The following is a 24,201-nucleotide window of genomic DNA, read 5'->3' on the forward strand; positions in this document are numbered from 1 at the left end:
AGTTCATAATTTACAGTGATGCGTCATTGAATGGTCTGGGGTGTTACAGTGACAATGATCTTTGCCATGGAAATCCACTACCTAAACTCTTAAGTAAAATCATGGCCCTTAACTTCTATTATTAAGGTTATGTACATAACTAGGTGGGAGAGAGAAACCAAATATATTTACCTCATCTTTTCTTCTCAAGACCAAAGCTAGGAAGGAAGAAAAGCTTGGTTTTTTCTTTCATGGCTGTCCATTGGTTCAAGGAGAGCAAGCTTATTTTCAACAAATTTTCTTTCAAATTTGCAAGTATTAGCTAATTAAGTAATTTTGTAGGTTAGATGGATATGCCATTGTTAAGTGTATAGTAAGTTGAAGCACGAAAACATGAAATCTTTGATTAATAATCTAAGTTGAGTTGTATTTTTTTTTTCTTTTCATTTTGGCTCGCCAACTTCAATTCCACTTAAGGGAGATGTCACTAATCACTTAAAAATTTTATATAAAATCTAAAGTATACAAAAAAATTATATTTTTTTTTTCAAAATATTGACTTACGCGGAAGGAAATTAGCCCTTAGCTACCTACTAAAGGCAACAACCTCTTTATTGTTTGATATACCTTCATTCCTTGCATATTAGTCCTTAAACAGAGCAGCTTACAACTTCGGCAGGGAATTGCTGCCATATTTATATTTAAACTCATATTAAATTAATATTTGATGAGAATTTTAATTATCATTCCATTCAAGTCAAGACTATTATATTTTTATTTTAATTTAATTATAAAAATACATAAATATAAGTATTAAAACAAAAGATATTATTCAGTTCATTTAATAATTTTTTTAATTCCACAAATAAACTACCTTAATTTATTTTTATGAAATTTTATAACTCCGTTTGACCATAAAACGGATAATTTTGCTTACAACAATTTTTTTTTTTTTTGAAATTGCAGACAAGTTTTACTTGTTTCAATTAAAACTTATCATTTATACTATTAATTAAGGTTTTGACAGACTAAACCAACTCGATCTGAAAATGAATAAAAGCTTATTACCTCTACAAAGTAACAAGGATATTTTTATATTTTTTTCATGTTTTAAAATAAAATAATACTAAAATAGGATTTTCTTTTGATAAAATGAAAGAAATGGCTATTTTAATAACACTACTAATAAAAATAAAACTTAAAAGTGCAGCTTAAAGATTAAAGTATAACTTAAGAACCAATTCACTAATAAAATCTTAAATAAGTAATATATATATAAAATTTTAATTTCTATTTGATTAATTCAAATTTCAAAATTATAATATTATCCAACCAATCCAATATAAGTACAAAACCGTAATACACAGTCAAATAAATTTGGATTCCACTGGTCCAGCCAGCCTTTTAACCAATGCATCCGACTTAACGGTTATTCTAGTTAAAAGGGGAAAAGAAGTTTATTGTAAATTTGATATATGAGCAATGTGGTACAAATGCCATTCCCCTACTTGGGAGATGGAGGACGAAGGGATATTCGGTTTTGCTATAACATTATGGTGTTGGGGGGAATTTACGGAGCAAGTATGAATGCAGTGTGACAGTGCTAATAATCGTAATAAATAGAAACTGCATGCTCAACTTCACCCTTTACACCGCATCTGCGTGAAATAGAAATCATTCACCTTCCTCCACCTCTCATGTTAGAGTTGAGTGACATTTCAATCTCTTCCAGAGACCGGCCTTTCGTTTCAACCAGAAAGTAATACGCAAAAATTGCTGACAACACCGACACACTGCCGAAACCAGCATAAACTGAAGCAACTCCAAATATTTCCACTAAGTCAAGGAACAGTAGCCCCACCAAGAAATTACAAACCTGTATCATCAACACAAAGTTTCCATCTTACTTGAATGTATAGGACAGCCAAATTAAACAAAACTGAAAATAAATATAAATCACATACCCAATGAACAGAGAAGCTAAAACTCATTATCTTTCCACGTGTGTTGCTGCTACTGAGTTCTGGAATTATGAGACCAGTTACTGGCCCTGCTCCAATTGCAAAGGTGAATATGTACCTACATGAAAGCATTTTGAAAGAAAACACCTTATTAAATCTGAAACAAGAGATGCAAGTATCGGCAAGCAGCTCAGCTCTTTTATGGTCCCACCTAACAAGTAACATGTCAAAACGCTTTTAACATATAAAAAGGCAATCCAAGGGTGTTCAAACCATAAGGGTCAGCATATCTGGCATTTAAATTACAGCATGTGAGGGGGCTCCTTACATGAGCGTCCCTAGAATGGATAAGTTGTGACTGAAATCTTCCTCCAATGGGTAATTGATAGCAAAAACAATAAGAAACATTGAAACTGCCTGCAAAAGGAAAGTTCATTGTTTAGTATTATTAGCATTGCATCAATCAAGGGAATGTCTATTGGACCGAAACACATACGTGCAGTCACATGTTCATGTATGTACACACTCAGACTGCACTTTAAAGTTTCCTGGAAACTCGCCAAAGTAAGAATTTCGGAGTGTCTCAAATAGTACTATACTGTAATGTTTCATAAAATTTTAACTGTGGAAATGTTGGCAATTTAACAATATTTGACCTCCCTGCCATGTACATATTTCCTACGTGAATGATCACAGTTCAAACTCGGTGCTTTTCTTAATTTTCCTTCAAAGAGGTGTAGTATTGAGACTTAAGTTACTTGGACTGATGTGTGAGTGATGGGTATGTGTATGTATCCAATGTGGATATTTTCAATCTTTTCTTTTCTTTTGAAAGTTTTCCCATGTATTTGACGGATCCTTGGATGGTCATATCCACGTATAAATATTAGACATGGGTATTTTAACAAAACTAAAGTGTCAAATCAACATAAATCGGTACCATTTACTAACATAAATTTAGAATAAAGATTTACTGTCTCACCATTCCCAGATAACTTCCAATGAGAAGCCTTCTCCTTCCTTGTGTATCCATAAGATACGATGCGCAGAGTGCACCTGGAGACCACAAATTGACAATTGCGAGAGGTTGTATTAATAAAACTAGTTTTTAATGGCACATTCATTGTATGTGATTTAATGCATTTAATATTTAATTAATTTTTTAAATATTATATTTTTAATTACAATAATAAGCATAAATTAATATTTCTTACTTGAATTATTAAATATAATTAAAATATATTAACTTTTCAATTGAAATATTATAATAGAATTTTTTTTGACTATATAATAGAAAATTTTTCAAATAAAAATTAAAACATTTTTAACATATTTAACATACAATATACTTTTACTTTATCTAATTAATGGAAAGTAACAATATTCAAAATAATAACTAATTAAACTCTAATATTAATTAAGTGGTAATTAAAGTGTTTAGAATTCTATTCAAGTAATACCACTATTTACACCAATAAAATAAGCACAACTTTTGTTTACACCAAAATTTTTTAGACTAATAATTGTAAATTATAATATTATAATTATCACAATTTTTTTCTTATAGTTTATGCTCTATTTTAAAATTAGCAAAACTTTTTCAACTAATAATTGTAATTTAAATTCTAATCAGTTTTAAATCAACTTCCATTAAATTATAATTATTTTTAAATGTATAATTATCACAACTTCTATTTTATTTAAACTTTTCTAACTAATAATTCTAAATTAAATATTATAATTATTTTTTAATGTGAATTTAATAATATGATGGAAAATAAAGGGTATTATCATCAGTTCAAAAGTTTTTCCAAACTCGTGATTTTATATATATTATAGATAAGAATTCAACACAGAAATTGGCAAACAAGAAGGGAAAAAAATACAAAAGCGTATCTCATACCTGCAAAATTTGTAAGTCCAACAAATAAACTTGCCAAAGCACCACTAGCAATTCCAACGTCTTGAAATATCAATGATGAAAAATAAAGAACTCCGTTTATTCCAGCAAACTGTTGAAGAACAAAAAGGACTCCTCCAATGAAAGCAACTGTAACCAAAAGAGTATTAAAAGAAGTTGTCAAGAAACTAATATAAAACCTAAATAAGGAGTATCAAGAAAAATCTTAAGACTGCAAATGTAGAAGACCTTAATAATACCTCAAAATTCAAACAAAAATAAAACCTCAAAATATTTACTTTTTATTAGGTGAGATTACCGAGAAGCATAACCAAGTTGAAGGAAAAGTTATAAATATACCAAGTTAAACATTGAAATATCAGAATCATGACAAAACATCCAAAAAAGAAACCACCTTGATACAACCTCGAGAATGTGGCTCTTCCAGAAGCTGCATCCATCTGCTGTTCACATCAGTCCCATCATTGCTGATGATTGACTGGAATTCCTCAATAGCTTTGTCAACTTCTGAGTCTCCCCAAAGATTACGGATAATTGTCTGCGCATCTTTCATGTCCCCTACCTACGGAGATGCCAAACTTCTATGTTTCAAGAGAACATGCCAAGAAGTAATACATGTGTAGTTTGGTATTGACAAAAACAAGGGTCATACTCTGCATAACCAGCGGGGGCTCTCAACAGTAAATTGCATACCAAGAGCTAGAAGAAAACCAGGCATACTTGCTATATAGAACATTGTCCTCCACCTGGAAAACATTTTTTCCTACTTTCTTTAGCAGTTTGAAGCAATAAAAACCTATAATTTGATTAAAGAAAAAGTTGTTCCATACATGACACAAAGAATAACTACAAAATGTACCCATAGACAAAATTTATTGGGTGAAAGTACCTACAAAGTCCCTCTATCATAGGAACTGGATCAAATTAGTCCAGTACTATTGAACAGATCAATTTAGTCTCTTTACTACTACTAAAAGGAATCAAATAAGGTCAAACCGGAACAGATATAACATTTATTATTTAAAAAATGACATGAAAATGATTTTTTCTCATTTGCAGTTCAACTCCAAACGAAATATTTCATTTATAGAACTATAAAATGCTTTAAAAATATAACTCTGTTAAACTATAAATGACATATTTTAAATAGTAAATGTTGAAATTTGGCCTTATTTGATTCTTTTTAATAGTATAGGGGCTAAATTGATTCATTTAATCAATGTCTCTATAACAGAGGAACCTGCCAGGTACATTCACCAAAATAATTGTAATCATGCACTTGTGAAGCTTAGAAGTTCCTATGAGAACTTTTTTTTAAGCATAAAATGTATGGAAAGAAGATGAGCTCAAAAAGGAATTTGCTCACAGGTAACGACAATAGAATAGAACTAGTAAACCTAGATAAAAGCTATTAAACTAGCATATAAACATACACTTCTGATGCCTAGGAGTTCCTTGAAACCAAGGATAAGTAGTTTGTAAACAGAACTTCTGAGAAAATATACTGCGTCAAACAAAATTGCCAATAAAATAAACGTAAGAATGACAATAGCTGGAGAATACACTCACATGAATTATACATAATTAGTTTTACATGATGCATATTCATAATGGAGTTTCTTCATAATGAGCATATAAAGGTCAAGAGCATGCAAGACACAGAAGTCAGTACTTGACAGTGACACTTTCTTGAAGGGTGTGAGGCTAACAGTCAAATTCTTCACAGCACTACAAGCTATAATAAGTTTAGTTTCTAGAGCTGCAACTTTGGTTCAAAGAGACCAAAGATGGTAACCACACAATTAGGATTGCTTTGAGCTCCTTTACACAATTGGGTTTCTTTCAACACTCATTAAAAACCCATGATTTTAAACCTATAAACTGATATGTAAATTACTCCAACATTACGATCTTTAGATTGCAAAAAAAATAACAGTGCAGAAAAATTTTCAGGTTTATATTATGATGGTTACATCTGAAGGGTCAAGTTAATCACTGTTTCAGCCAGATTCAATTAGAGAGGAAAAGGAAAAATATATGTTCCTCATCAACAACCATCATTGCTCTGAGAAAAGGAAAAAGGAGGAAGAAAGTTCTTACCAATGTGGATCATGTTCTGCTGGTATTCCAAGACACAATGAGAAAATAATTCCAAGGCAGGTGCCAATATGGGACAAAGTGCCCAACGAACCCCTGTATTTTGTTGGGGCAACCTATAGGGAATGAACAGAAAATGAAAAACGTTAAAAATGGAATATCCTCTCCACAAATTCCATAAAAGAAGCAGCAAGTTTTATCAAACAAAAGCTTTAACCAAATCGTTCAGAGTAGAAATAGCTTCCTGCTCAGTTTACCAAGTTAATGTGTTAAAAGCACCTATATGCATTTCATAAAGTCATTGGTAACTAGGGCAGAATAAGATGGTTAACCTACAGACAGTCAATAACATATCATTAAATCTGCAAAAATTTACCCGCCAATAACAATCTATGTACAGTAATTCCTTTTTCTTTTATTATTTTTTTAATGAATACCCACTTTGACTCCATTTACATCCATCTTACATGGTAGGCTCAGGGTACAATAAGAAGAAAAAAAAGTAGCATTTTTTAAGCATTTTAAGAGTAAGAAGAGTTAAAAATCCCCTTATTCCTCATTTCAGCAAAGAGTAAAATTCCAGATGTTATGAGGTATGAGTAAACTTAAAACCTAGAAGCCAGAATTCTTGTCATTAAGCAGTACCTCTGAAATATAAATTGGAACAAGAACTGTGTTCACACCAATACCAAGGCCAACAAGAAATCTTCCCAGCAGTATTTCATTTAAGGAATGCGCTTGTGCACTGTCACAAATTGAAGAGTCAATCAAGATGGGAAGGAAAAAAACGGTTTAAGGACAACAGATCTCAATAGTCTATATTCTAAGGACAAACTTACTGCAGCAACATAAAAAACAAAGAAATACGAAACAACTTAATTAAATACGAAGAAACCATATGTTTCAACTTTTTCTTTTGTGCCCTCTGGAGCAGTTTATTCTGTTATTCATATGAGTGTGTTGCATGTAAGAAGCATTGAGCTACTTTGGTGGTCAAAGTAAAATAAGCAAGTACAAAAAAGAATCATTCGTGGTGGTTCTTTTCCAAGAGATCTATGGTGCAACAAAATAATGAATCTGATGTACTTATCCTAGTAACATCAGTAATAATTAATGGTAAGTGTTAACAGGCTGTAAAACATACTGTAATGTATTTAAAAAGCTCCAAAACAATCCCTACACACTAAAAGAATTGTTTCAAATCATCAGACCATTAAAAATCTACCGTTAACTTGATGATTTGGAGAAAATATATTCATATCTAACTGGCTTGCTCATAACCCGACCCGACCCATGCAAAAAACCCAATTATCCCAAAAACAAAACATGCCATGTATCTGGTGTGGCTGAAAAAAATAAAATTTTTGAAAAGATAATCATTTTTAAGCAAGCAAACTAGCTCAAGCAATTTCAGAACAAGAGTAATCAAACACTGTTCATTGTTTAAGCTGCATTCGATGAGCAATGGAGCTAATAAATAAAGATAAGTAAATAAAACTTCAAGAAAATATTCAACTAATTGAACTTTTGAGAATAAAGAAGAATTGGAAAAAACGAGTAATTGAGTTGCGTGGAACTACAGCGTGAATTGCTAACTTAAATATTTCTAAGCTATAAATAGAATGAGATTTTTTATACAAGGGATCAGGCATTGGGGGATTTCAATTAGAAATCTTTCCTCTTCTCCTCTAGCTTTTCTGATTAATGCCCCAAAATTTTCATTAGATATATTGCGATGAAGTTAACTTGGGGTTGGGGAATTTGGAGATTTGGATTTAGGGTTCTGAGGGATTGGCAGGGGAGAGTCACAATAGTTGAAACTTCTATTATGGCCAGTGGCCACACGGTAGTTCTAAGATTTTGGATGGTTGGGTTTGTTCCATGGGCCGGGTCATGGGTAAATCAGTTAGGTATGATATATTTTGTGCAAACTATCAACAACCTAATGGAAAATTTTAACATTATCATGATTTGAACAAATTTTTAATGCATAAGAACTAATTTGGAGTAATTTTTAGTAGAGGAACTAAAATGAACTTTACACAGTAGTACAGGGACACCCGTTAGACTTTGACCCAATTCTTACCATTATAAGAGTAAGCTCAAAAAGCACCTGAAGGGCCAAGATATAAATTGGTTTACATGTTTAAACACACTTTCAAACACATAAAGAAAAAGAAGCAACTGTAATATGTGTCCTATAAGTTCTACCTAGATAAATACAGAATGAAATAACAGATGGGGTGTGAAACACACAAAAGAAACAAAAGAGTACAAAATAATTATAGTACTGTTTAAATGAACTCCACATTTCACTTGGCATAGAGGAGATAAAATGCATTGCTTGGATTAACAATACCTATATATGCTATTCTCACCTCACAATTGCACCAAGTATCAATGGTATCGTGTCAATCTGAAAGGTCCGGCGACAGCCTAGTTTGTCCACCAGTGAACCACAACTCAGGCTTCCAATGAAAGCTCCAGCAATGAATATGCTTACCACAAGCCCCTCAAGAATTGGATCTCCTTCGAAACCAAGTTCTCTTGCAATTGAAACGATTGGACCATTCATTACTCTGCAAAACAAAGAATGCAATTTTGTAAACTGACTATTTGACAAACCAATTTTACTCTTTAAAAATATCATTGATTTTCAAGTTACACCCATGTTATGGTGAGTATTGGATACGTGTGAGAATCCAATATGGGCATACTCAATATTTTTTATTCTATTTTATTTCTTCACATATATGATCATATCCCATACCTATGTCAAACACAAGTGTTGGACATGGGTACTTTAGGGAGAATTAAGAGACCGGGTATATGAATTCCTTCCATACACTCCCGATGAAATTTTAACACTCTACAACCAGATTTATACATTAAAAGACAATAATTCAGTGTGTAGTTTCCTTATTTATAGTTTTTTTTATGGAATATTTATAGTTAAATAAATAAAACTCTTGTAAGCATATAAATCAGTTAGCAACATAATTTCCAATTTCTCAACAGCTAAAAGAGCGAGCAACTAATTAGAAAGCACAATAAGGCATAAAAAAAAATCAATAAGAGCAGAATTAAGCTCCAGAATATTCAAATGCTTCATTGCATAGCAAAAAGAGCAAGGAAAAAAAAACCAACAATTAACTTTTCAGAGGGAAAGAAAAATGTTTTCATTAAAAAAACACTTACCCTATGTGATAGCCGAAAAGGAAATTGGACATTGAAGCAACCAAAACGTGAGGGAAAGTAGGAAGCCATCCCAAATCAAAGATTTGATCATCGCTTTTTTCTTGATTATGTAAATCTTCATTATCTGCAATTTAAACCCTAATCAGATATTAACCATAAAAATTCCACAGAATCTTGTCCGTTGATTGAATTTGACGTAAGTCAATAAGCCAAAAAAAATGATAGTAAAAACCTGGCTCCTGAGTCTGCAACTGCTTCTTAGTCGCAGAAGCTTTCAACTTTAGTGACGGCAAGAGGAAACCAAAACGAAAGGTTTTGGGTTTAAGGAGTACTTTGGGGCTTAGATGAGAGGTGAAGAATAGGGGAACCGGGACGACCGGTCGGTGGAGTACGGTGGCAACCCACATCAAGTGAGAAATCGAGGAGAGAGAATGGGAATTGAAGTGTTTTTTTTTTTCCCTTCAATAATTAGATAGAAATGATAGGATAAAGCCAGGTGGCGTAATTTGTTAGCTCTGCAAGGAAGGAAGAGGATAAAACGGTCATAAAAAAAGAGTAACAAATTGGCGGGAAACACGAGAGCATATTTCAACAGTATACCAGCAAGGATGAGAGCATTTTAGTGACATTTTCTTTAGCATGACGTAATTTACTTATTTGTGGATACTTTTATCTAAGGATATTAAATTTTGAAATGTTAAAGACGTGGTTTAATCGTAAAATGCCATGAGTCAGAGTCAGAACTTTTTACTTCTAATAATTGAAATTTTGAAGAAAGAAAACCGTGAAATCATGTTAACGTCACATCTAAAACCCATAAATTCAAAATCAATTAAAATGTGTAATTTGTAATATAAACTTTAATTTGTTACCATCATATATATTAAACTTGAATTTTGGTTAGTATATATATATATATATATGAAATTTTGATTTGGATTCAATTCTACACATTTAAATAAAATAAATACATATATTTATTTTCATATTGAATTAATATAATTGTTTTTTATACAATATATTAATGTATACGGTGCTAATTCAATAATATTGTTAGAAATTTGTGAAAATTGAATTAAATTAAAATTTAATGCATAAATTTGTATAAAATCAAAGTTCATATATGACATTGTACATTGAATCAAATTTCATATATGTTTTGATATTTATAAAAAAAATTAACTATGAAATCAATATTAAAGAACTTTCAGGGAATGTTTGGTTCTAGGAATATAATATAAATTTTCATAATAGAATTACAAAAACGTAAGGTTGTAGATGGTATTTTCACATTACCTTGTTTGGTTCATTTGATTGGAATGTATTATCTAACACTATGTTTGGTTCGCTGACATAAGGTTGTAGATGGTATGTTATATTAGCTAGTTTGGTTCATTTGGTTAGAATGTATTTGATAGAGGGTTGCGCGCGGACCAAGATCGAGTTGCCAAGTCACGAGAAAACTCCTACGAGGCTCTAAACGAACAGATCTGAAACAAAACAGAAATTAAAATATTAGAACTTTGAATTTCCAGATATGGAATAAAAATCCCCAAACTAGCAAAGAATCAAATTGAGAATAGGAATAAGTGTTAATAAAGGTTCTTAGGGAATCAAGAACATGTAATTGAACCCCAAAGAATACTCCAACCTGTCGAATCTAAAAAGAAAGACACAAACAGCAAGTTAAATTTCCCCAAAATTCTAGCAACCAAAACAACCCAAATCTGAAAAGAAGAAATCGACAAGAACAAGGAATTTAGGGATTTTGAACGAATTTTGCTGCCAAGAACAAAAGGGGCGATCCGATCTTTAGTAAAGAAGAGGGCGAATCAGATTTGGAATGCTTTGGAACGCCTGAAACGCAATAAGAACAGCAAACAAAGTGATTAAATAAAATCGACACAAGCAGAATTTAAAAGAAAAAATTGACAGCAAGAAATTAAAAGATAAGTCCTAAGAAGCCTTAAAATCCCGAAAGATATCACAACTCCCTTCAAACGGCTCTAATCTCCCCTCCAAAGGAATATCAATGGCAAGAAGAAGGCTGAAGATGGCTCCCACAATCAAAAGATTGTTAAAACAACTTCTAAAAAAAACTCAAGAGAGAATTCTTGGAGAAAAACTCAAGGAGAATTCTGCACTTAAACAAATCTGAAATTTTTAATATATTTGACAAGTCAATAACAAGGTGGCCGGCCAAGCCTTTATATAGGCCTCTCAAGTGTTTTCCTAATCTAATTAGAAAACTAAAAATAAAAAAACTCCTAATTATTTTAATATTTAAATGGAAATTCGGCCAAGGGCTTTTAATTGGGCCTCTTGGACTGAATATCTACATAAAAATTTAAACTAAGTATTTAAAAAAATAAAACTTTACAAATTGAGTCACTTTGACAATTTGGCCTGATTTTCAAGTAAGTATGGTTTGTCTTCTTGTTTGGGCTTGGAATCATCTTATTGGGCTTTGCCTTCAAGAACTTCGGCTTGTATTCCATCTTTTACCGAAATTAGTTCGTTGATGCTCGTAACGGAGATCCAATGCGCTTTGGCTGCAAGATTTGGTTTCTTGGACCAAGATTTCCAAGATTTGAAATCTTGATTTTCTTGATTCTTGAAATCGCTCTAAACAGCAAGATTGGGTCAAGATTCGGTTTCTTGGTTTTCTTGAAAATAAGAAAGTGAATCTTGATTTTCTCTTTCTTTCGTGTACGCATCCTAAGGCCTTTGTGACTCGTATCAGTATTATCCAACACTATGTTTGGTTCGTTGTAATAGAATAGAGCTGTAATCAATAATTTAATGTTTGGTTGAATGAAATTGAATAAAACTGTAATAGTATTCTTGTGTTTAGCTTAATGGAATGATGTTATAATAGTATAAGGAAAAAAATTTGAAATGACTGGAGTACCCATACCAAAAATTTTTTGTAGGTAGATGATTATTGTTATTGTTATTAAATTTTAATAGGATTATTATTAAATAATTTAATAAAAATAAAAATATATAATTTAATTATATTTTTAATATAATTATTTTTATATTAAAATATTTTTATTTAAAATTATATTTTGAAATTAAATATTTTATATTAAATTATATTAAAATATTTCAAATATTTTATTTTTATATTTTCTAATCCAAGTTTTAAAGGACTAATCCAAAAATTAATTTTTCTTTATTATTCAATGTTGCATGGAATAGTCATTCTTTGGTGATACCAAAAAATAGCTATTACGAGAAGACAAGTAATAGGGAAGTAATAGTCATTCCATTGAATGAGTATTACATTCAACTAAACAAACGAATAATTTACCATTCAATGAATAATGGGGGAATGATATTCCATTCTCCCCCCTGTAACACCACTAACCCGTATCCATCGTTGGAATAAGGTTACGAAGCATTACCGTAAAAACATAACATATAATCATTCATTTCTAAACATTTCATAAATCATATCTTAGTCCATTCAAACACATGCATATCGTCCTTTAATTGAGCCATCGAGGCCTTAGAAGCACTTTAAAAACGATTTGGGACTAAATCGGAAACATTTAGAACTTTATGAAAAAAGATAAAAAAAATTTACACTGCATGGGTCACACGGCCATGTGGCCGGGCCATGTGACTCACACGGTTGAGACATACGTTCGTGTCTCAGGCTGTGTCACATTCGAAATAGGGACACACGACCATGTCTCAGCCCGTGTCTATGTCCATATAACTCACTGACTTGGGTCACACAACCAAGCCACATGTCTGTGTGCTAGGTCGTGTAACATTCAAAATGCAACCTTTAAAACCTACAGAGGACACACGACCATGTCGCAAGACCGTGTGTCAAACATGGCTGAGACACACGTCTATGTCTTAGGCCGTGTGGACAAGAAATTAGCCAAAATCAAGCCATTTCTTTCACCCACTTCAAGCATGCACCTAAACACAATTCGCACATGTGACTAAGGCATCAAAACATATCCAAACATGCATAATATGACCAATTCAAATGATCAAATTCCTATAACACCTCTACCCCGTATCCGTCGCCGGATTAGGGTTACGAGGCATTACCTAACACAACATAGTCTAACATAGTCATTTATCACAATTCATGTCTACTAATCATATCTCATATAAAAGCCATACTTCTTTTTCGTGCAAATCAATTTCATAATACAATTCATACACTGAAATTTAACCAAGTCATAACCATTCTACTATTCAAATTTCGAACCAACTAACATACATCGAATCATATTACATTATAACAAAACACATCCACCAACTAAATCATTACTCAAGTCGAATCTTATAACCAAACATTATCACTCATATATACCTCGAAACATACTTCCCAAAATAGCTTACAACATGACCGAATATACATAAAAATTAGTGTCTCTAACAAGCCATTTCGTATGACAACTTATATACAATTCAAAATTAGTCGTAGTCTATACATGCCATATGTCATAATATCAAGCTTTCAAAATACCAAAATGGTGATTGATAGTGCGACGATAATTCTTGACAATCCCCGAGCTCGAGCTAGCTTTATATCTATAATACAATGGAAGGATGCACAAAGTAAGCTTTGGAAGCTTAGTAAGCTATAAGCAAATAAATCATTTCAATGATATTTATAATTAAATTCAGCTAGGTCGAATTTAAATAAATCTCAAACACATATACATTTAACTATCTCATATAAATTCATATTATCACATTAAGTACTAAACTTACCTTATTATTTCATGAAAATATAAACTTCATACATGCCTAAACCATTTAGCTCAAATTCACTTTCTGAATTGTTAAGGACACACAGAAATCATATAAAGCTCGTACAATTCCATATCTTGGATATGGTCTTACATGTTAATGCATATCGATGCCACTATCCGAAACAGGATCTTATACGAATCATATATGATGCCAATGTCCCAGACATGGTCTTATACGAAATCACACCTCGGAAGTCCTAATATCATGACATCAGTATCTTATACATTTCCTAAGATTCATTCAGAGCTTTCGACTTCGTAATTAAATCAATTCATGCACGAAACCAGTCATCCAATGCTCAAATCAATTCGGCAATATATATATATATGTATACATATACAAATCAATTCGTCAATATATATGTATACACATACAAATCAATTCGACAATGTATATATCTATATTTAAATCAATTCGGCAATATAAAAAACATATACATTTGAATTCAAAAACATTTATTTACTTATGAACGTACCTCGTACGGAAACGAACAGATCGGATCAACTACTCGTGAACTTTCAAATTCACCCGATCTAAATCCGATTTCTTTCTTTCTTGATCTATATGAATTCAAATTTAACTCATTTAATCACCTACTCATTCAATTTCATCCAAAAATACCTATTTGGACTTTTTTACACTTTAGCCCCTAAAGTTTCACATTTATTCTATTTAGTCCCTATTTCACAAATACACAAAATTCACACAATTCAATATAACCCAAGGTTAGCTGAATTACTATAGTGCCCCTAGCAGCTCAAAACTTTCATTTATTTCAGATTTCAACCACTCAATTTGCATATTTCACAATTTAATCTCTATTTGACATTTTTGTCAAAAATCACTTTACAAAACATATTAATCTATAAACAATTATTCATTTTCCATCACCAACATTCAAAAAAATAAAGCTATCATCAATGGAAACCCAAAAATTCATCAACCAATTCAAAAATTAGGGCATGGACTAGCTAGAACACGAAGCAACGATCTCAAAAACATAAAAATTATCAAAAATCGAGCTCAAACCGTACCTTAATCAAGCTATGTGTGTGCCGAACCCTAAGTGTTCATAAATGGTGTCTTTCTTCTTCCATATTCGGCCAAGGAAGAAAAGATGGACAAAATTTTAGCTTTGCTTTTATTTATTTTATCATTAATTTACTTATTTACTATTTTACCATTAAAAACATTAGTAATTACACCAAATGCCACTCCACTATCATCCACTAACTCACAAATGGCCTATTTACCACTTAAGGACCTTTACTTTAATGTTCTATAGCTATTGACACCTTTAGCATATAGAACACAACTTTTACGCTTTACGCGATTTAGTCCTTTTTACCGAATTAAGCATTCAAACAGTAAAATTTCTTTACGAAACTTTCACACATATATAATCACATGTTGTAATACCAAAAACAATATTAAAATAATTTTTTGACCTCAGATTTGTAGTTTCAAAACCACTATTTTGATTTAACTATAATCGGGCTGTTATAACTCTCCTCCCTTAAGGATTTTCGTCCCCGAAAATCTTACCAGTGAATAGGTTTGGATATTGCTTTCTCATAGCATCCTCGAGTTCCCATGTAGCTTCTTCTACTCCATGCCGGTGCCATAATACTTTCACTAATGTAATTTTCTTATTTCTCAGCTCTTTGATCTCACAAGTTAGAATTCGGATCGGTTTCTCACTATATGATAAATCTGACTGAATCTCAACTTCGGTCGAGGAAATAACATGTGAAGGGTCAAATCGATATCTTCGAAGCATCGACACATGAAATACATTATGTATCTTTTCTAATTCAGACAGTAATGCTAACCGATAAGCCACTGGTCCAACTCGTTCGATAATTTCATACGGCCCGATGAATCTCAGACTTAATTTGCCTTTACAACCGAAACGAATTATTTTCTTCCACGATGACACTTTTAAAAACACTTTATCCTCGATCTAAAACTCAATATCTTTCCGTTTTAAATCTGCGTAAGATTTCTATCAATCTGACGCCGCTTTCAAACTATCACGAATTAATTTCACTTTTTCCTCTGTCTCTCTAACTAGATCAACCCTGTGACTCTTATTCTCGCTTAACTTAGTCCAGTACAATGGTGTTTGACACTTACGATCATATAGAGCTTCGTATGGTTCCATCTTTATACTTGATTGAAAACTATTGTTATATGCAAATTCAATCAACGACAAATATTTTTCCCACGTACTTTCAAACTCAAAAATATAACATCTAAACATATCCTCGAGTATCTGAATAACTCGATCAGATTGACCATCTGTCTGTGATGAAAAGCAATACTAAAGTGCAGCTTTGTACCCAATGCATCTTGCAATTTCTTCCAAAAACTCGATGTGAATCTCGGATCTCTATCTGAAACAATTGACATAGGTACTCCGTGCAACCTCACAACTTGAAAGATATATAGCTTAGCTAACTTATCAAATGAATAATCCGTGCATACCAGAATGAAATGAGTCGACTTAGTCAGTCTATCGACAATTACCCAGATCGCATCTTTCTTACTCAGTGACAGAGGCAAACCCGATACAAAATCCATCGTGATTCTATCCCATTTCCACTCGGGAATCATAATCGGCTGTAGTAACCCAGACGGTACCTGATGCTCAGTTTTGCTTGCTGACAAATTAAACATTTCAAAACAAATTTCGAAATATCACGTTTCATGCCATGCCACCAATAGAGTTGTTTCAAATCATTATACATTTTCGTGCTTCCTGGATGAACAGATAAACGACTATTATGCGTGTCATTCAAAATCATCTGAATCAACTCTAAATTTCTTGGAACACATAATCAACCTCTAAATTTTAAACAGTCATCAGAATCAACTTGAAACTCTGAATCAGGGTTTGAATCACATTGAGCTTGTTTTGCTAATATTTCATTATCAACTTTCTGAGCTTCACAAATCTGCTGCAAAAACAACGGTCTCGCTTTCAACTCAGCTACAATCGAGCCGTCGTCAGATAGAGTCAACTGAGTATTCATTGCATGTAGAGCAAACAAAGATTTCCTGCTTAATGCATCAGCACGACATTTGCTTTTCCTGAATGATAATCAATTACTAACTCATAATCTTTTAGCAACTCTAACCATCTTCGTTGTCGCAAATTCAAATCTCTCTAAGTCATTAAATATTTCAAACTCTTGTGATCAGAATACACATGACATTTTTCACTGAACAAATAATGGCGCCAAATCTTCAATGCAAACACAATGGCTGCTAAATCTAAATAGTATGTCGGATAATTCTTTTTATGCGACTTCAACTGTCTCGAGGCATAAGCTATGATTTTGCCTTCCTGCATCAAAACACAACCCAGGCCATTCAACGATGCATCGCTATAGATCACAAATTCTTTATCTCGATTCTGGTTGTACTAACACTGGAGCTTCAGTTAATAGGGCTTTCAACTGATCGAAACTTTTCTAGCAGTTCTCGGACCATTCATATTTTACATCTTTCTGAAGCAATCTCATTAATGGAGTCACAATCATTGAAAAGCCTTTCATAAATCGTCTATAATAGCCTGCGAGTCCCAGAAAACTACGAACTTCGGATGCATTTCTCGGAGGTTTCCAATCCATTATTGCATAAATTTTACTCGGATCAACTCTTATACCCGATGCTGACACTATATGTCCCAGAAAAACAACTTCTCGTAACCAGAATTCACATTTACTGAACTTTGCAGATAACTGTTTATCTCGCAGAGTCTACAACACGATTCTCAAATGCTCGGCATACTTAGTTTCATCTCGTGAGTAAATCAATATATCATCAATAAATACGACAATAAATCGGTCTAAGTACGGTTCGAAAATTCGGTTCATCAAGTCCATAAAGACTGTAGGAGCATTCACTAATCCAAAAGGCATAAATAAAAATTCATAATGTCCGTACCTCGTTCAGAAAGCAATTTTTGGCACATCGGATTCTTTTACTCGCAACTGATAGTAACCAGATCTTAGATCTATTTTTGAAAACATAGTAGCCCCTTTCAACTGATCAAACAAATCGTCTATCCTAGGTAGATGATACTTGTTCTTGATTGTCACTTTATTGAGCTGTCTATAATCAATGCACATTCTCATAGTTCCATCTTTCTTTTTCACAAATAATACTAGAGCATCCCAGGGAGAGAAACTCGGTCGTGCAAATCCTTTATTGATTAATTCTTGCAACTGAGATTTCAATTCTTTTAACTCAAACGGAGCCATTCTATATGGAGTTATTGATATCAGAGTAGTTACTGGCACTAGTTCAATACCAAATTCAACTTCTCGAATCGGTGGTAATCCCGGTAGTTCTTCGGGAAATACATCTGGATATTCACACATAACTAGGACAAATTTAATCTTCTTTTTAGTCACTTTTGTATCAAGAACATAAGTAAAGTAAGTTTCATACCCTTTTCTCACATAACTCTGAGCTTTCATCGATGAAATCACAGCCGACAACCTATTCAGATCATCTGACTCAATTCGAATAATCTTATTATTCTGACATCTCAAATCAATCATCTTCCGTTTGCAGTTCACAATCGCATCATGCAACGTTAGGCAATCCATACCCATAATTATATCAAATTCATCAAATGGTAACAACATCAAATTGGCCGGAAAACAAAAATCTCGTATCATCAACGGACAGTTCTTACACACTTTATCTACCAATACACACTTGCCTAAAGGGTTCGATACTCTAATCACAAATTCAGTAGACTCTACAAGCAAAGTCTTACTAGATACTAAATTCATACAAATATAAGAATGAGTTGATCCTGGATCTATCAATGCAATTATAGTAGTATCATAGAGAGTGAAAGTACCAGTAATAACATCTAGAGACGAAGCTTCTTCGCGAGCGCGAATAGCATAGCTCTGGCAGGTGCACGAGCGTTAGATCTAACAGTAGTGTCTTTAGTTCCCTTCTGGCTACTACTCACATTACCCGTGTTTCTGGGTGGTCTACCTCTAGCTGCCGTGTTACTCGGTCTCGTATTCTGCATAGTGTCTTTTTCAACCAACTCGGGACAATCACGAACGAAATGATCTAACGATCCACATTTAAAGCAAGCCCGATCATTCAATCTATAATCACCGGAGTGACGTTTACCATAATGTCTGCACTCAGTTCGATTAAGTCTGATGTTACCAACACTAGCTATTAAGGTCGTTTTCGAACTCACAGGTGGTTTGTCTCAATCTCAAATAGAATAACCCACAGTAGCCTTTGAACGGCTAAAATTATCTCAGAACTTCTTTGATGTCGATTGAAATGACTTACTCGATGATCTTTTTCATGAATCTTTAGCTTCAAAGTCAGCTTTTCTTTTCTCTTTCCCGAGTTCTTCAGCTTTGCATGCTCGCTCGACAAGTACCACAAACTCTTTGATTTCCAGAATCCCGACTAATAACTTAATGTCTTCATTTAAACCATCCTCAAACCTCTTACACATGAGTGCTTCAGTGATACACATTCTCGAGCATATCTACTGAGTCTCACAAATTCCCTCTCATATTCTGTCACTGTCATACGACCCTGTTTCAACTTGAGGAATTCTTTACGTTTCTGATCTATAAATCTCTGACTGATATATTTCTTCCAAAATTCACTCTAAAAGAACTCCCAAGTAACACTTTCCTTAGGAACCACAGATACTAAGGTATTCCACCAATGGTACGTGGTATCTTTAAGCAAGGAAACAGCACATTTGATGCATTCATCGGGAGTGCAAGATAATTCATCAAACACTCGGGTAGTATTATCTAACTAGAACTCAGCTCTCTCAGTATCATCATCAACAGTAGCTCTAAACTCTTCGGCCTCATATTTACGAATCTTATCGATAGGTGGCTTACTCGAGCGTATCGGATCAATAACTTAGGGAGCTACAGGAACTTGCGAGGGTGGAGGTTGTTGAGCACCCGGATTCGATCGAACGAACTCTGTTAACCACTCATTCATCATTTGAAAAAAAAGACTTGCTTTGCCTCTCCTTCGTGGCTAATAACAACAACGCTAGAATCAGATTGCACTGCCCCTTGAATGGGAGCGGGTGCATTACTTTCAACATTTTCAGCTACTGCTCGATCGGGATCCATTTCCTATACGTAAACACATTTTTAATTGTCAAGAATTCATCACACTATTGCAGTATATAAATATGACATGTATAACTAAACTCTCACACGCTACTTTAGTCCTAGAATCGACTAAACCGTAGCTCTGATACTAATTAAAATGTGACACCTCTACCCCGTATCCATCGCCGAATTAGGGTTATGAGACATTACCTAACACAATACAGTCTAACACAGTCATTTATCACAATTCATGTCTACTAATCATATCTCATATGCAAACCATACTTCTTTTCCGTGCAAACCAATTTCACAATACAATTCATACACTAAAATTTAACCAAGTCATAACCATTCTACTATTCAAATTTCGAACCAACTAACATACATCGAATCATATTACATTATAACAAAACACATCAACCAACTAAATCATTACTCAAGCCAAATCTTATAACCGAACATTATCACTCATATATACCTCGAAACATACTTCCTAAAAGAGCTTATAACATGACCGAATGTACATAAAAATTAGTGTATCTAACAACCTATTTCGCATGGCAACTTATATACAATTCAAAATTAGCCATAGTCTATACATGCCATATGTCATAATAACAAGCTTTCAAAATTCCAAAATGGCGATTGATAGTGTGACGATAATTCTTGATGATCCCCGAGCTCAAGCTAGCTTTATATCTATAATACAATGGAAGGATGCACAAAGTAAGCTTTGGAAGCTTAGTAAGCCATAAGCAAATAAATAATTTCAATGATATTTATAATTCAATTCAACTAGGTTGAATTTAAATAAATCTCAAACACATATACATTTAACTATCTCATATAAATTCATATTATCACATTAAGTACTAAACTTACCTTATTATTTCATGAAAATATAAACTTCACACATACCTGAAACATTTAGCTCAAATTCACATGCGGAATTGTTAAGAACACACAAAAATCATATAAAGCTTGTACAATGCCATATCTCGGATATAGTCTTACATGTTAATGCATATCGATGCCACTATCCCAGACAGGGTCTTATACGAATCATATATGATGCCAATGTCCCAGACATGGTCTTACACGAAATCACACCTCGGAAGTCCTAATATCATGACATCAGTATCCTATACATTTCCTAAGATTCATTCGGAGCTTTCGACTTCGTAATTAAATCAATTTATGCACGAAAACTAGTCATCCAATGCTCAAATCAATTCGACAATATATATATGTATACATATACAAATCAATTCGTCAATATATATGTATACATATACAAATCAATTCGGCAATGTATATATCTATATTTAAATCAATTCGAAAATATATAAAACATATACATTTGAATTCAAAAACATTTATTTACTTATGAACTTACCTCGTACGGAAACGAACGGATCGAATCAACTACTCGTGAACTTTCAATTTCCCCCGATCTAAATTTGATTTCTTTCTTTCTTGATCTATAGGAATTCAAATTTAACTCATTTAATCACCTACTCATTCAATTTCATCCAAAAATACCTATTTGGACATTTTTTCACTTTAGCCTCTAAAGTTTCACATTTATTCTATTTAGTCCCTATTTCACAAATACACAAAATTCACACAATTCAATATAACCCAAGCGTAGCCGAATTACTATAGTGCCCCTAGTAGCCCAAAAATTTCATTTATTTCACATTTCAACCACTCAATTTGCATATTTCACAATTTAATCCCTATTTGACATTTTTGTCAAAAATCACTTTACAAAACATATTAATCTATCAACAATTATTCATTTCCCATCATCAACATTCAAAAAAATCAAGCTATCATCAATGGCAACTCACAAATTCATCAACCAATTCAAAAATTAGGGCATGGGCTAGCTAGAACACGAAGCAACGATCTCAAAAACGTAAAAATTATCAAAAACCGAGCTCAAATCGTACCTTTATCAAGCTATGTGTGTGTCGACCCCTAAGTGTTCATAAATGGTGTCTTTCTTCTTCAATATTCGGCCAATGAATAAAAGATGGACAAAATTTTAGCTTTGGTTTTATTTATTTTATCATTAATTTACTTATTTACTATTTTACCATTAAAAACATGAGTAATTACACCAAATGTCACTCCACTATCATCCACTAACTCACAAATGACCTATTTACCACTGAAGGACCTTTACTTTAAAGTTCTATAGCTATTAGACACGTTTAGCATTTAGAGCATAACTTTCATGCTTTATGCGATTTAGTCCTTTTTACCAAATTAAGCATTCAAACAGTAAAATTTCTTTACGAAACTTTCACACATATATAATCACATGCTGTAAATACCAAAAATAATATTATAATAATTTTCTGACCTCAAATTTGTTGTCTTAAAACCACTATTCTGATTTAACTTAAACTGGGTTGTTACAATTCCATTAAACCAATATGTCATATAGGTACCTCAAATGCAAACATAAAAATTTACTTAAACATATACATGTACTTGACAAATTTCATTCATCAACACATAATTCATTTCCATCTCAAAACTTATCACAAATTGACCTATATCACTTCAGTATAAACTAACCATTTATACCATACCATTCACACATTATAAGTACCAAACCATCATAATGTAACCATCGTCAAAATGGCACCAAACAACCAACTTATACATACCAAAATCAATGTCTAAACATTTAAACAAACATCAAACACAAGTCCATTTATACATGCCATTATAACCTTTGCTAAAACATTAAGAACTATCAATATAATCGTTGGATAGTGTGATAGATCTCCGACGAACTTCCAAACCGATCGAGCTTCATATAATTTGAAAAGTAAAGGAAAAATAACAATAGAAGCATGAATGCTTAGTAAGCTCGTATAAATTTTAAACATAACATTCCATTTCAATAATGAACTTTATAAGGTAAACATAAACCTATACCAATGCCACAAGATTTATCAAACCATAATCATCGACTCACAAATGAGTAGGTCCATCAACATTACATATATTTATTAGTCCTAACATAGTAGGATTGTATAAGACATTTTACATAATCATTAACCCTTTTCATAAGACTTTAAAACCTTCCATTTACTTACTTTAGCTTAAAAGACATTATCAACTCACAAATTAGTGTATTTATCCACAGCCTAGATAAATTCATCCATAACTTAAGTAAATTTCTCACATATAAGTAAACCCTTCGACCCATCAATGTGTTTACATTATCACATTACATCTCAATTATGAACTTACCATTTTATTACATTTCCTTACTCGTATCACTTGCATAACCCAAGACATAAGCATAAGTATAGACCAATTACGTAAGTTTGACACAAGCCTATATATCATCATCAATACACCAGTTAGTGCATATACTCATAATTCACTCGAAATATCATAAGGTAAGTCATATACATGAATAACATCACTTGAAATCATCAATTTCATGAACATAAACATATTTTCATTGAACATTACTTTTTTTATTCCTTTTCATAGATTCATGACATAAGTCTTTTGAATGCTTACCGATCCCTTCCTTTTCATACTCGTTGAATCAAATGAAATAACATTGAATAATGGAAATAATATTTTTAGTACAACTTACTTGATACAACACATTGGCATGAAGACTGCTAGGCTCAAAGCCTGATATAACACACCAGCGCGAAGCTTGCTAAGCACAAAGCCTAATATAATACACCGACACAAAGCCTGCTAGGCACAAAGTTTGATATAATACACCGGAACGAAGCCTGCTAGGCACAAAGCCTCATATAATACACTGGCATGAAGCTTACTAGGCACAAAGCTTGATATAATACAACGGTAGGAAGCCTGCTAGGCACAAAGCCTGATATATTATCTCAAGTACAACTCAATTTCATTATTAATTTTAAACAACCAACATTCAATAATTATAATCACCACGATTCTTGGAATAGAATCAATATCAAGAATTTAATATAACATATTAGATGTAATACGAACTTACCTAGCTAAATTGTAGAAATATCAAAGTATAGGGGCTTTTTGGTAATTTTCTATTCTCCTCAATTTTTTACTCGAACTTGATCTAAATTAATAATTTCATTCA

At 32.7% G+C, this 24,201-nt stretch overlaps 1 protein-coding gene across 1 annotated transcript; it reads right to left on the reverse strand.

Annotated features, from left to right (window-relative positions):
* Nucleotides 1-1,303: 1,303 nt before the first annotated feature.
* LOC107954772 (probable plastidic glucose transporter 1) lies at nucleotides 1,304-9,670 on the reverse strand. Its single transcript, XM_016890437.2, has 12 exons — nucleotides 9,389-9,670; nucleotides 9,157-9,280; nucleotides 8,337-8,537; nucleotides 6,604-6,703; nucleotides 5,962-6,074; nucleotides 4,514-4,607; nucleotides 4,267-4,423; nucleotides 3,844-3,990; nucleotides 2,923-2,996; nucleotides 2,269-2,357; nucleotides 1,944-2,058; nucleotides 1,304-1,855 (listed from the first exon to the last, which is right to left on the reverse strand). Exons 1-12 carry the CDS (start codon nucleotides 9,561-9,563, stop codon nucleotides 1,658-1,660), a joined length of 1,587 nt encoding a protein of 528 aa, XP_016745926.1. The 5' UTR covers nucleotides 9,564-9,670; the 3' UTR covers nucleotides 1,304-1,657.
* Between the last annotated feature and the right edge of the window lie 14,531 nt (nucleotides 9,671-24,201).

The sequence above is a fragment of the Gossypium hirsutum genome, chromosome D07 (assembly GCF_007990345.1).
Source record: "Gossypium hirsutum isolate 1008001.06 chromosome D07, Gossypium_hirsutum_v2.1, whole genome shotgun sequence".
Taxonomy (NCBI): domain Eukaryota; kingdom Viridiplantae; phylum Streptophyta; class Magnoliopsida; order Malvales; family Malvaceae; genus Gossypium; species Gossypium hirsutum.

What these genes read in the sequence shown, in the direction of transcription:
- LOC107954772 (XM_016890437.2), bottom strand. Translation starts at nt 9,563, where the DNA reads ATGTGGGTTGCCACCGTACTCCACCGACCGGTCGTCCCGGTTCCCCTA. An exon ending in TTCCAATTTATATTTCAGAG is followed by an intron (nt 6,075 to 6,603) that starts GTACTGCTTAAT and finishes CATTCCCTATAG; the next exon opens with GTTGCCCCAACAAAATACAG. An exon ending in TTAGCTTCTCTGTTCATTGG is followed by an intron (nt 1,856 to 1,943) that starts GTATGTGATTTA and finishes TTGATGATACAG; the next exon opens with GTTTGTAATTTCTTGGTGGG.